Source organism: Ostrea edulis, chromosome 2 (genome assembly GCF_947568905.1).
Source record: "Ostrea edulis chromosome 2, xbOstEdul1.1, whole genome shotgun sequence".
In the NCBI taxonomy this organism is placed as follows: Eukaryota; Metazoa; Mollusca; class Bivalvia; order Ostreida; family Ostreidae; genus Ostrea; species Ostrea edulis.
The window spans coordinates 71,150,333-71,163,969 of record NC_079165.1 but is presented as its reverse complement, the minus strand read 5'-3'; the positions used below and the strand labels follow the sequence as shown (position 1 = coordinate 71,163,969).

At 33.2% G+C, this 13,637-nt stretch overlaps 1 protein-coding gene across 1 annotated transcript in view; it reads left to right on the top strand.

Moving 5' to 3' along the window:
* Positions 1 to 13,637, top strand: part of LOC125678691 (SID1 transmembrane family member 1-like) — a 69,054-nt gene that overhangs the window by 35,391 nt on the left and 20,026 nt on the right. Inside the window, exons 11-22 of the mRNA XM_048917332.2 lie at positions 794 to 867; positions 3,236 to 3,302; positions 4,697 to 4,845; positions 5,157 to 5,323; positions 5,815 to 5,951; positions 6,099 to 6,201; positions 6,310 to 6,383; positions 6,489 to 6,535; positions 7,393 to 7,498; positions 7,839 to 7,949; positions 8,197 to 8,310; positions 10,975 to 11,028. Coding sequence (XP_048773289.1) covers positions 794 to 867; positions 3,236 to 3,302; positions 4,697 to 4,845; positions 5,157 to 5,323; positions 5,815 to 5,951; positions 6,099 to 6,201; positions 6,310 to 6,383; positions 6,489 to 6,535; positions 7,393 to 7,498; positions 7,839 to 7,949; positions 8,197 to 8,310; positions 10,975 to 11,028 — 1,203 coding nt within the window. The remainder of the gene's footprint in view (positions 1 to 793; positions 868 to 3,235; positions 3,303 to 4,696; positions 4,846 to 5,156; positions 5,324 to 5,814; positions 5,952 to 6,098; positions 6,202 to 6,309; positions 6,384 to 6,488; positions 6,536 to 7,392; positions 7,499 to 7,838; positions 7,950 to 8,196; positions 8,311 to 10,974; positions 11,029 to 13,637) is intronic.

Genomic DNA, 13,637 nt, shown 5'->3' with positions numbered 1-13,637 from the left:
AATATTTTATTTTTTTTTTATAAATCTAAGCACATACATTTTTATTAATAAAGAAACAATTAACACAACACACACAGTGACACACACACATGCATTATTTTATTTCAAATCATGTTAGACTTTTTTCTGCTGACACAAAACCATGCATTATTGTAACAGAAATCTACTAAAAATGGTTAATTGTATCATTAATGAAGAAGATTTGATTCTCAGATTTTGATAGCTCCAGTGTGAAAATTGCCTGTCTAGTCAAACTCCTTTTTTGGAATATTAAGCAATGTCATACATTGCACTATAAGCAGAAGTAGACTGTGGTGGCATTTGGGTAATTGTTATCATTGGTAGACTGAGAACAAAATAAAAAAAGAAGAAATGCTTATAACATACAAAATAACTTTGCATTAATTGCTGGACTTGATTGGGTGAATTTAATCAATATTGCAATTAAGCCTCTGTATATACCAGGCTATTTGATAGAGCCATACAGAGAAATTATGAGGTACAATGTAAAAAAAAAGCTAAAAATTGCAAAAATAGGATATGTCCATTTTTCATTCAGTTTGCAGGTGAATACTCATAATTAGTACATTGTAATATGTAATCTTGAGTGATTTGTATGTTCAAAAGATGAATGTATGTAATGTTATGTAGATTCTAAAACATAGCACTTAACATACATCATATTTCTCATCAAATTCATGTTGTTACAATTCCTAGTGAACATGGCAATGGATTAATCTTGTGAAAACAATCTTAGTTTGGAGTAAATAACATGTTTTCATGGAATTTTCAGACAGAACTATTTGTTTACGACTTGTCAAGGAAGAAATACAAGAAGCAAGCCAGAAATTATACCATTTATTGGAGGTAAGTATTTTGTTACTACGTCAACATATGGGGTAATTCTAATCTAAAATGGATGTCATAAAAATATTGTTATGTGGAAGTTTTACTAGCAACATTATACAAATATTAACATTTTTTAAATTGGTGAATTTGAGGGTAGTAAGACCATCGTATTGACTGAAAAGATGTGAATAATTAATTATATGATTGAATAATTCAGAACATCATAATCAGCTTCTAGAGCTCTCAAAACAATATCTGGTCAGCATCTTTGTTAACAGCCAGAGTGCAAGACCTCAGAAGTTATTAGAGATGCAAGTTTTCATTGGACGACCAAAAAATGATAACTATATAATCGTATAGAATTCCAATTTATTTTTGGCGGCTGTTGGAAAGATCAAGTGTTATATTCACCTCAAAAGCATGTGGAGGTGAATTTAATGTTTTTTCTAGTCTGATGAATATTAGCCAATCAAAAAGGTTGGAATTATTCAATCACATGATAAATATATATTGTTGAATAAATGTATGAAATCAGATATCTCCATTATTTCATAATTTAATGTCTACTATTATTTTTAGGAACTCTGTAACAATATCTATAATTCTAGGGATTTTCTTATCAAATGTGGCTATGGGACCGATAATTTTTATTAAGGTCATGTGGGAGTAAATCATTGCCATCTGTTGGGTTAATTATGTGTGCCATCATAATTACTTCACTTATGTTTCATTTAAACAATGAAATGCTTTCTTTGTTGTTTCATCGGGTGATGAAGGTTGCTAGCATTGCAGTAAAAATTCATAACCCGCTTACGTGGATTAAGTAAATTTTTCTGCAATGCTAGCTACCTTCATCACCCGATGAAACAACAAAAAAAGGCATTTCATTGTTTTCATTTTTATATGCCTGTCGTAAGACCAAAAGTAGGTCAGATAATTTCCTGGACTTCTCATGATTATGGATACAGATATTGCATTAAAATTTTTCACTACTGTCCGACGGGCGTATGATGTACCGTTTGTGGTACTCTTGTTATCACTTCATTTCTTGATACATATAGCGTGAAAAACATTTTTATGCCTGGATTTGTTTTTTTAAAAAAAGGGCATATTGTTTTTGGTCTGACTTTTCTCTTTGGGTCCTTTTTGTCTACAACTCTAACCTTGGTCATAAATTTAAAGTTGCACATGTAAATTGAGGTCATCTTTAAAAAAAAGAAATGTATGTGATGTCATATAATATGCAATCATCCTCAGGCAATGCAGATTCAAGTTTCTTCAAACCATGGTCCCCAGGGAGGGGGTAGGTCTGGTCCTCAATAGGGGATCAAAGTTGTACATGAGACATACTGGGGGAAATCTTTAAAAAATCTTATTCTCAAGATCACTGGGGTAAGGATTGAGTATATTACTATGCATGCATTCTCAGGTAGGGCATCTTAAAATTTCTTCAAAATCAATGCCTTAGGATTTAGGCCTTGATATTGATTCAGGTTTTATTTAGGGAATATATGGGGAAAAGATTTTGAAAATCCTCTCAAGAGCAGTAGGGCCATGATGATATATGCAATCATCCTCAGATAGTGAAGATTCAATTTAATTGAATTGTGGACCCTAGTATTAGGGTGGGTCCACAATTATAAGGGAATCAAAAATTTTACATGCTTATATAAGTATATAATATAGAAATTAAGAGAGATTTTGAGAGAGAGAGATGCAACATTCAATTATATATTGCAGTGTCTGGCAATAAGTAGAAAAAAGGTTTTAAATTGATAACACTTTTTGATCGTCAGATGTTTTACATTTAAAAACAATTAAGTGACATTAAAATGTTTCGAAGTAAAACATCAAAAAATCATTTGTAAGGTCATGTTAGTACATGTAATATTGATATGGAAGCGTTCTTTTGTTGTCTGGATTCCAGTTCCGTTTTAAAATTGTGGTTCATAATAGTGGTCAATATTTGTCATGGGATAAAGAGGGCATTAATTCCTTTAAAAATCTTCTGAAGAACAGCCAAAAGTGACTCGGGTGAGTGTTATGACCCATAGGCCTCTTGTTTTACTATTGTGTGTTTCCTTTATAATGTCACCCAAAACTCCTCAAAATATGCCATTTTTATAAAGCTGTGGGATGAAAATAAGTCCTGCTACACATAGATTTTGCTTCTATTTTCTGAAAGCAGATGTTCAAAATTGTTTACCAGACTTTTGTTTACATACAAAGTTCTAAGTTAACCAGAGCTTGTAACTACTCCCACATGACTTTCAAAATAATGTGTAGGGGAAAAAATAGTATCATTTGAGAAATGTACGATCATCATGTGTTGTTGTGAATTTGGTATTTCCTTTATCTATGGTATCAACTCATTTTTTTTCTTCAGAAATTTGTTGGCAATAGCTATATTCTATGGGCTTCCTGTGCTGCAGTTGGTTTTTACATACCAAAAAGTAAGCAACTAGCAAATAAATCTGAATGTGCAAAGATGGTCAATGAAGATCGGTAATCATTTTCTTATTTTATTTATTAGTTAATTTGATATCATTTTTTAAAGCTTTGCTCATTTTATATGATATAAAGTAAGTTGGGGGAGTTTATGCATTATAAATCACGGAGTGGTTTATAAAAAAAGTGTAAACTGTCCCAACTTACTTTATATCGTATAAAATGAGTAAAAATTTCTTTCATTCCTTATAATTTGACTGAGTAAACTGCATTTGTTATTATTTGATGAATATTTCTAATGCAGATATGAATTTTATATGAATTGTAAACCAATGTTGTCGTATCAACAAAATGGAATCTAAACAGTCAAATGTATTGTGATGTCATTCCTAGGACGTCATATAGTGGTACTAAACAGACACTTTGTTTACATGATATAAAGCATGTTGATGAAGTCAAATGAACCAATCAAATTGCATGTTACAAGTAAAATTCTAAAATCATTTAGTAATTAATGCATATCATATATTGTTGTATTATTGAACATCTGATTTATTAAAAAAGATTTTGAAAGTTGCAAGATGCAACAGTCTGATTATGAGCTATTTCACGATTGTACTCTCAAATTTGAATTGTCAAGAATGCATGTATATATTTTACTAATTAGGGATGAAATGATGATTGATTGTACATGTGATAAAAATTTGCTCAGTTTGGCGACTGACTTCAATGATAGATTGCATTTTTTTCATAATTTTCATTTATAATCGGAGAAACACTAATGTATTTTCTTATTTGACAAAAACTTGATTTGATAGTCACTAAAAATCAAGAAATTAACCACACTTCAGTAATTACAAAAGTCCAAATAATATTAAGCAAATTATATTTAGTGGATCATCAAATAGTATATGTTAATTCCTTTGGTCAAATATACTATAGAAATACATATGTATTCTGAATAAGATTGTCCATCAATAGATTGCTAACACTCCTTGTTTTAATTTAAATGTCACTAGGAAAGGAAAATATTAGATTATAAAGAAGTTGATGTTTATGAAAAAGAAAGAACAGTTACTGTATACAGGGTTATTTTCACCCCGTGTTACTTTCACCTTTCTGCACTTGCTGACGGTTTCGCTCAGTTTTAAATTTGCCCAGACACAGTTGTTTTAAAATAGAGATAAGAAAAGAAAAAAAAAAACCCCAATTTTGCCCAGCCTTAAATTCGCCCACTGACAATGAGCGTAAAAGGGACAAAAATAAAACGGGGGCAAATATTTCCCTGTATATAGTACTTACAAACCCATTCATCAGTCTGCATTACAAAAATTTATGTTCAAGTCACTGCTCCATGTTAATTGAAGTATAATGTACATGCATGTTTGTTGTTTTGTAGGTATTAAATGTGACAGGTGACTTGGATATCTGCTACTATAACTTTAACTGTGCACATCCTTGGGGACAAGTCAGTTCATTCAACAACATCTTCAGCAATATAGGATATGTGTCTCTAGGAATTCTTTTTCTGATCCTGGTGTACAGGAGGTATACATTTTAATGGTTCCCAAAAATATTAAAAGAATGCAATTGATAGAAGAAAGAATTTTTGTTTTTATCAACAAGTTTAAAAGTAAGCAAAACCTAATTGAATTTTATTTAGTGTGAATTAAATTGAATTTGCATTGTTAGATTAAAGTTTAGAGTGTTTCAGCAATTTTCTGTGTAAGAAGTTAAAATTGCTATATTTTTGTATGATGTTGGAAGTACTTGAGATAAAAACTTTCATAATGGAGGTTCAGCTTTATAGTGAATATCATTATAAGCAGGCATGAGAATTAATTTGGTTTGTTCTGCAGGAAACTGATTTACGACCGAGCGGTACAGCTGGAAAGTTCTATGAAGAAAGAGATGGGGATTCCGCAACATTTTGGGCTTTTCTTTGCCATGGGGATTGCTCTGATCATGGAGGGCATCATGAGTGCTTGCTATCATGTTTGTCCTACTTACTCCAACTTTCAATTTGGTACAGTAGGAACTCACATTTGTTTTAAATATAGTTTCATACAGATTGAATGTAAACATTATGGCCACGCTATAGAATGGCTAAAGGATATAATAGTGTTGTCCCATTCAATCCTTCTATTAGTGATGTTTTGCAGACATTTCTTCATTGTGTAGTAATATCAAGTTGGTCTTTGTTAAAAATGACCTATTTTCATCCGATTTAGGGATTATCGTAAACCAACTTTTATTCGTGTGCGATAAAATTTCGCAAGATGAGTGAGAATCTCATCATTGTGGATATTTCTCATCGTGAACCAGACCTTGAATGTCTGTCATCTGTAATGAAAAAGACTCAATCGTGAAAATTTCTTGCCGCAGACCAGTTTACCACAGGTGAATTGCGAAATAAAGTAGCCGTGAATAAAAGTTAGTTGACAGATTTCCTACTTGTCTTGCAGGTAACAAAATCAATTCATATGATGGCATATCATATTCTGATTTTCATTGCAGACACTTCATTTATGTACATCATAGCTTGTCTATGTATGCTAAAGATTTACCAAACTAGACATCCTGACATCAGTGCAAAAGCACACACTTCTTACCTTCTTATGGCCTTTGTCATTTTCATAGCAGTCATTGGCGTGGTAAGTACCCATGTGAATGAACTTTAAGAAATACTAGTACACTTTATGTGAGATTTTTCTTAATTTCGCTGTGAATTTTACACAATGGACCACAAAACTCTGTGCTTTAAGCTGGAGTTCAAACGACATGCTATTGATCTTTTTCAGATTTATGGGACCAGTATTTTCTGGATTTTATTTGCCTGTGTCTACATGTTTTTCTATTTAGTCCTGAGTGTTCACATTTACTTCATGGGGAGATGGAAAATAGGTGAAACTTTCCTCTTGATAAAGTTTAACATCCACTTTTGATGGTACAATTGTATCACGTTAAACCAATGTTCACTGCATGGAATATTACAACTGACACATCTTTCAGATAGGGGAATATGCAGAAGACTGTTTGTGGCAGTTAGATATGATTTATTACGATGCAGAAAACCCATGTATCCGGTGAGTACAAAAAAAACATTTATAATCTTATCATACAAGCAATTAATGTACAGGTAGAAAATGTTTTGATTTCGTATTATTTACTTCTGCTTATGATACTTTTAGGACAGAATGGCCTTATTGGTGATTGGAAATGTAATAAACTGGTCAATGTAAGTATCTGGAGTATGGAGCATATTCACTTGTTTGAGTTCTGGAATGTAGTGGCATCTGCAGGTTTTTTGTTTTTAATACAAGCACTTAACTTATAAAGCAGTGACCACTTATTGGTCACCACTTAACTGGTGGCTGCCTCTTATCATGTGGTGGCTGTCTTTTTATGTGTGCAGCCACCGCTTGATTTAGCTGATATGGCCCACCAAAGATGGGGAACTTAACACCCCCATTTATTAATGTAAATGACAGATAATATGCAATGGTAAATACAACCAATAATAAACAAGATATACATGATGAAACATCACAATCAACATGCATTTAATATCCACAATTATATGGCCCACCAAAGATGGGGAACTTAACACCCCCATATCAAAATTAACTAGCTTCAACATCATCTTCAAGTTTCATCGATCAACTGCCAACTAGACTATTAGCATATCTACCCCCCCCCCCCCCCCCCCCCCCCCCCACCCACATTAACAAATTATGCATCAGGGTGGGAGGTGGGGAAATTTTGTTTACTCTGGACTTGTCCAGCCATTAATTTAAGAAATTTCTAGAATGCGCCAATATACTCCCTCTATATGCAAAGTTGCGTAACTCAACAATCAAAATTACCTCCCCTTGCGCTAAACATGAACAGTACAGTGTACAAGAGAGATAACTCTAATAAGATATACAAGCCTACAGTTTGCCAAAAATTAGTTTATTTCATAAACTCTATTATATGGCTTTTTTAAAAGAATGAATTTTAAGTTCCAATCAATAGTCTTGTTCTTTATTGAGGCATGTACATAGAGGAGAATTTAAAAGACTGAATATTCCACAAATTTTGTATTACTTACAGTGCGATATATGGCGCTGTGAACCATTCCATGGACTTTGCTACACTCTTACTAGGAATTTTTATAGGAAATCTCATGATATATTGTACATTCTACATTATCATGAAGGTATGAATTTTTATTACTTTGGTGTTTTACACTATAGCTAGTTTGCTTACAACCTTACTCTTCTATGGTATTATTTGAAAAATAGTTTATGTTGCAGTTTAAAATTAGTGTACATTTCTGCTTATACAACTAATGTACTTACAGACTTTGTTGAGGGTTTTCCTTAAGTTTGCTTTATTATTTAGCATAGATAATGGTTTCTAATTATTTCCAGTAATTTTGTACAGTACAATAATTTTGCATCAGTGCCATTTTGAAGTGATTACCTGTCAGAGAATTAATACATGTATTTGAAGGGATAATTTGATTTTGAATGTGTATTTTCTTGATCTATTTTCAGTTGCGATATAAAGAGAAAATTCACAGACTCGCTATATTCGTTATTGTTAGCGCTGCAGTTGTGTGGGGGTTTGCTCTGTATTTCTTTTTCTCAAATCTCACTTCTTCACTGGTAAGTAAAAGCTATTGATTTGAATAGTATTTCACTACATTACAGTTGTTCTGAATAGAAGTATTAAAATGTGTATTTTGTAAAATTCACACCTTAATAAGATTACAATTCAGATAAATTAAATGTTATTTGAATCTAACTGAGGCCAAGTATTGTTGGCTGAAAATCATACAAATACTTTTTATTTCATATAGAATATTTCATAGAGAAATACTTTGTGACAAGTTTGATTTTTAAATTCCAATAGCTAACACCCTCCAGATCAAGAGAAGGAAACAGAGACTGTCTACTGGTGGAATTTTATGATGCTCATGACATCTGGCATTTTCTTTCATCGATTGCTTTGTTTTTTTCATTCTTGGTAAGAATTCATTGAATATGTACCAAATGCACTATACATGTAGTTCATAAGCATAAGAAAAAGGGGGTGGGTGTCATTGCGAAAAATCTAGTGAGGCTATTTTCCTCATCGCCACAATGGAAGCTACGCCTGTAAGTAACACAACTTGAACTTCCTATAATGCTTTAATTTGGAAATATTTTGCATTGTACCAATAGTAAAACCATGGAATGATGTGGTATCTGAATTTTGACATTCAAGTACTGGTATGTATCGTTATAGGTAGTGTCATGTAGAAATCCAGGTCAAGCTTCTCTGCTTTTCGAAAGTTAGCATTTCTATCTTTGCAAAAAAATACAAGTTTTTAGCTCACCTGAGCTGAAAGCTCTACTGAGCTTTCAGCTTGCATGTTGTCCATTGTCTGTTCGTCTGTAAACTTACATTTATGACTTCTTCTCCAGCTACCTGACATAGTGCAAATTCAAGTTTGTTAAAATCATGGCCCACGGGGGTAGGAAGGGGCCACGGTAGGGTATAAAATTTTTCATACAGATATATATGGAAAATCTTTAAAAATCTTCTTCTCAAGAACCACTGGGCCAGAAAAATTTACATTTACATGAAAGCTTCCTGACATAGTACAGATTCAATTTGTTCAAATCATGGCCCCTCGGGGGAAGGATGGGGCCACAATAGGGGATCAAAGTTTACATAGAAATATATAGGAAAACTCTTTTAAAATCTTCTTCTCAAGAACCATTGGGTCAAAGAAGTTTACATTTACATGAAAGCTTCCTGACATTGTGCGAATTCAAGTTTGTAAAAATCATGGGCCCCGGGGTTAGGTTGGAGCCACAATAGGGATCAAAGTTTTGCAAGCGAATATATAAGGAAAATCTTTAGATATGGGTCAAGGTGAGCAATGTGGCCCATGGGTCTCTTGTTATTTTGTGGCTTTGTTTTTGGTTGTTTTTTAAATTCACACAAAGGTAATGCTTGAATGTAATACTCTGTAAATAAAAAATAAAATAAATGTTTATTCCGTATATACATACATACAAACATACATACATAAATACTAAGGACAACCCATGAAAGCTCGAAAGCTTATTGCCAATGGGGTCCTTTCATGCATGGATGTTTGCGCTAACTAGGGGGTCATTTATGTGGGAGGAGACCGGAGGAAACCCACGTGTCCAAGCGTGCGACTGCCATACCGTCTCACATACAACCACTGCCGATCACGGGGATCGAACTCGAGTCTCAGCAATGAGAAGCGAGAGCGCTACCTCTGCGCTACCTGGACACCCATGTATGGGGTTTTGAGTATCGAATTACCTGTTGACAGTTCTCTCTGATGACCTGAGATTCTTGCATTTCCTTTTCTTAATTCGTTTTTAAACTGAACTAAACTCATTAAACCTTATTTTTAGTTCTTCATTATAAATTTTTTTGCAAAGCCTACTGCACCGATTGAAAATATAAGCAAAGAAAAGTATTTTTAAACTTTACACCGTTACTCGCATCCAATGTAAAGAAGATGTTCTTGGACCGTGACAAGTATTGCCACCTAGTTTTGAACATATTTTATTGTACATACATGTACATGATATACAAAAGGATCAGAAACAAGTTCAAATAACTTACGAGTTCTTCTCCTTAAAAATATAACAATATTATTGTAGAAAATTAATGTACAAAAAATTTAACTTGAACACCAATTGAATCTTTTGGTTTCATGAATTGCCACCTAGTGGGAAACAGGAATGCAACTCATTTCTAACTCCCATTGTTTTTGTGTGATACTCAGGTGACCATTAAGGCCCATGGGCCTCTTGTTCCTTCTCATTGTCAAAATACTAGCTGAAACAATTTTATACTCTTGTTCTTGGAATGAATACAGAGGGTGTGATTTATCATATAAAATAAAAATGACAAGAAGTATCACATTTTGATAAAATATCACATTTGGTAAAATTCTCTGTCAATGAAATCAGCAGTGTTGATGCATTTTCTTGCAATTTTTAAGACATTTTAATTCTTTAAACCTTTTGAAAATTCCTCATGTTGTTTACCTGTGACTAAAGTTCTATTACGTGTGCCAAATGTACACTTTAAATCACCACAATGGAGTTATATAGGATTATGGAAACAGGCTCTTTCAAATTCAAGTTTTAATGTAAGAATGATGATATAAAAGAAAAATATATTTCATTCACTTGGTAGATTATGAAACAGAGAGAAACTGAAACTTTTTTTATTTGATTTAACGCCTAATTTTACACAAAGTATTCAATGGCATTGTACATGTATAATATAAAAAGCTTTAAAAGAATAAGCAATACATCATATACATACAAACGCACTTTACATACACTAAACTAAAAACATGTACATTAAAACTGTCTAAACAAATGTGTTTTCAATTTGGCTTTAAAAGTATGTAAAGATTTGGACTGCCTTATTTCAGCCAGTAAACTGTTCCACAGTCTCGGACCAATGGTTCCGAAACTTCTATCACTGAAAGTTTTACACCTTTTAAAAGGAACAATGTAGCAACTCTCAGAAGATTGAGAGAGTTATACATGTATCTAAATCAAAATATTCTGTCAGATGTTTACAGACTATCTGTATGATTCTGTCTCTCCACATGAATCGAGTCATTCCATTGTATTTTTGTTTCAGGTTCTGCTGACTCTGGATGATGATATGTTTTCTACCCGAAGAGACCAGATACACGTGTTTTGAGTGACATCCTTCATTTCAAAGCTACTTTCAATCTACGGTGGTTGTTGTGAACAAGGAAAGCGGCTGGTGTAAAAATTTCTGATAAAACTTAATATGACTTCATAATGGATACCATTCCTACAGAAGAACTTTTATAGACCAAAATCACCAAAATAGATTAGCATAATAGGAAGAGGAAAGATAAAAAAAATAGGCCAGGCTGGACTGGGAATCATCTTGTGCTCCTGTGTCTCTAGTGGAGTACTATCCAATTTAATGTTCACACCTTACCGTTACTATAGCAATAAAAATAGTTACAGTAACTTCATTGTCAGAATTGTAGAAAATTAACCTACTTGATAAAAAAAGTCAAGCCCAAAGAGCTCAGTTTTAATTTTGCAATAAATTTTCTCAGAGGTGTCTCTCAGGGGTGATCATCTCAAAAACATTCCGATAACTACTTTGTAAATATTATGTGTATATCTTCTTGTATCAATACACTGTACATGCAGTCATTATTTTCTGCATGCACTTGTGATCTAAGTAGAAAAAATGTTTTAATTTTCTGAGATTTATCAACTGTGAGTTTGTGAACAGGATTCAATGGAATATTGCATAAATTACACATAACCAGTCGCACAGGGGCTAAGCCCGTTTTGGGCCTGTACTCTGTGATGCCATAAATATAGAAAGGGGTCTAATTCTAACCCAGATAAAAAAAAAACCCACTCCATTCAAATGCCTAAAAAATTCGAAACTAGGTGTGATATGGGTAATTTGCTAGTCTCCTTGAATAGATTAATGTTTTAATTACTTGCATGCCAAATTTCAAGCCACAGGTTCTTAAAATAACAGAGATGTACCGTATTACTTCATAGTTCTTTCGATTTCACATGTTTATTTTTACTAGAACATTTACTGGTCCAGGTCACCGGGTGGTTTCTTGCCTATGACAGCAGCGAAATTCAGACTAGTGTGGAAGATTTCAGACTTATCAATTAAAATTTCACATCAAATACATGTATATGCTACTTACTTCCTCTATATTTAGGGTATCACAAAGTTCGGACCCTAAACAGGCTTAGCCCCTGTGACCAGTCGTGGTAGCTCAGTGCCCAACTCGTGCCATGGTCATGTCAAACCTAAGTCATAAACATAAGTAGTGGGGAGAATCGTGGGTATTTTGAATATTAAGTTGAACTTTGTCATTTTTATAAGCATGTCCTGAATAGATGGTACCTATTTTATGTAATCAACTCCACTTACACCTCTAACTTGACATTCCTCAAACTTTGTACAGTTGTTATGGACACATTGAAGATGTGTATGTGTCTTTTTTAAAGTGATCAGACATTTTTCGAAAAATTTACTTGGTGTTTAACTTTGTAATTTTTTAAGCTTGTCGTGAATAGACGGTAACTCTTTTTGTTATCAAACTCCTCTTGCAGCATTTATTTGACATCCTTGATACCTACTTTGTAACCAACTCCTCTCACAGCTTTTAATTGACATTTTTCATACCTTGTACATGATAGATGTTTTAAAAACATTGAAGATGTACGTGTGATATTTTAAAAGTGCTTCTGTTGTTTTGGAAAAATCCTTCATTTAATATGGTATGTCATTTTTCCAGTATGTTTTGTACTGTTATGTCTAGGATAGAGATAACATATTGTAAAGCAACCCGGCCATTTTTTTTCTTGGATTAATTTACCTGTTTAAATCACAGATGTGCCCCCAAAAAATTTCCATTTGTCTGATATCAACTGTGATCATAGTAAAATTATGTTAGTTCATACCTAAATTCATTTGTTTCAAATTTACTTAAATTGTGAACTTGTGTTTTTGTGTGCTTGTTTACTCCATAATCTCAAGGAAGTTTGACTGATTTTTAATTTTCTAATCTGCATCAGCATTTGTGTAACTATTTCAGATGTAAAACATTCCATGTAGATTTATTGTCCCACTGCCGAAAACTCCCTACATGTAGTTGTAACGGTGCTGGAGAGGGTGCAGGGAACGGTAGTACAATGTGTACCAGTATGTTCTACAGTTACTGTAACATGTAGTTGCAAGTTAAAAGGGCTACAGATCATGCCATTCTTGTGAAGTTTGTCATAGGTTAACCATTTAAAAAAAAATACATGTATATATTGGACAATAAACTTGTTGACAAATAATTAATTGTATTATATTTTGTCTTTTCAAAATTGTCATACATATATTGTCTTTTTTTTCTATGGGTGCTTACGAGTACATTTGTAAGTTATTTGGAGAATTGGCTATAGTCATATTTCCTTTTATTATCCTCTCGTGATGGAATTATATAGGATAATATAGCAAGATGATGTATGTGTAAGTGTGTGATTACATGTGTATGTATGTGTGTGATAGCATGTGTGTGTGATTGATTACACATGTAAGTGAATGATTGCATGTTGAAGTGTACGGAAGCCGATAGGTGCCAGGGTATAGAATTAATATTTATTTAACTGGCGGCAGCCACTTAATTTATATGGCGGCCGCCACTTATTATCTGGCAGCCGCCACTTATTAACTGGAAAGATTTAGAATAGTACGCAAACATGCAGCATCGTTTTTCAAAGTATATAGGGACAGTC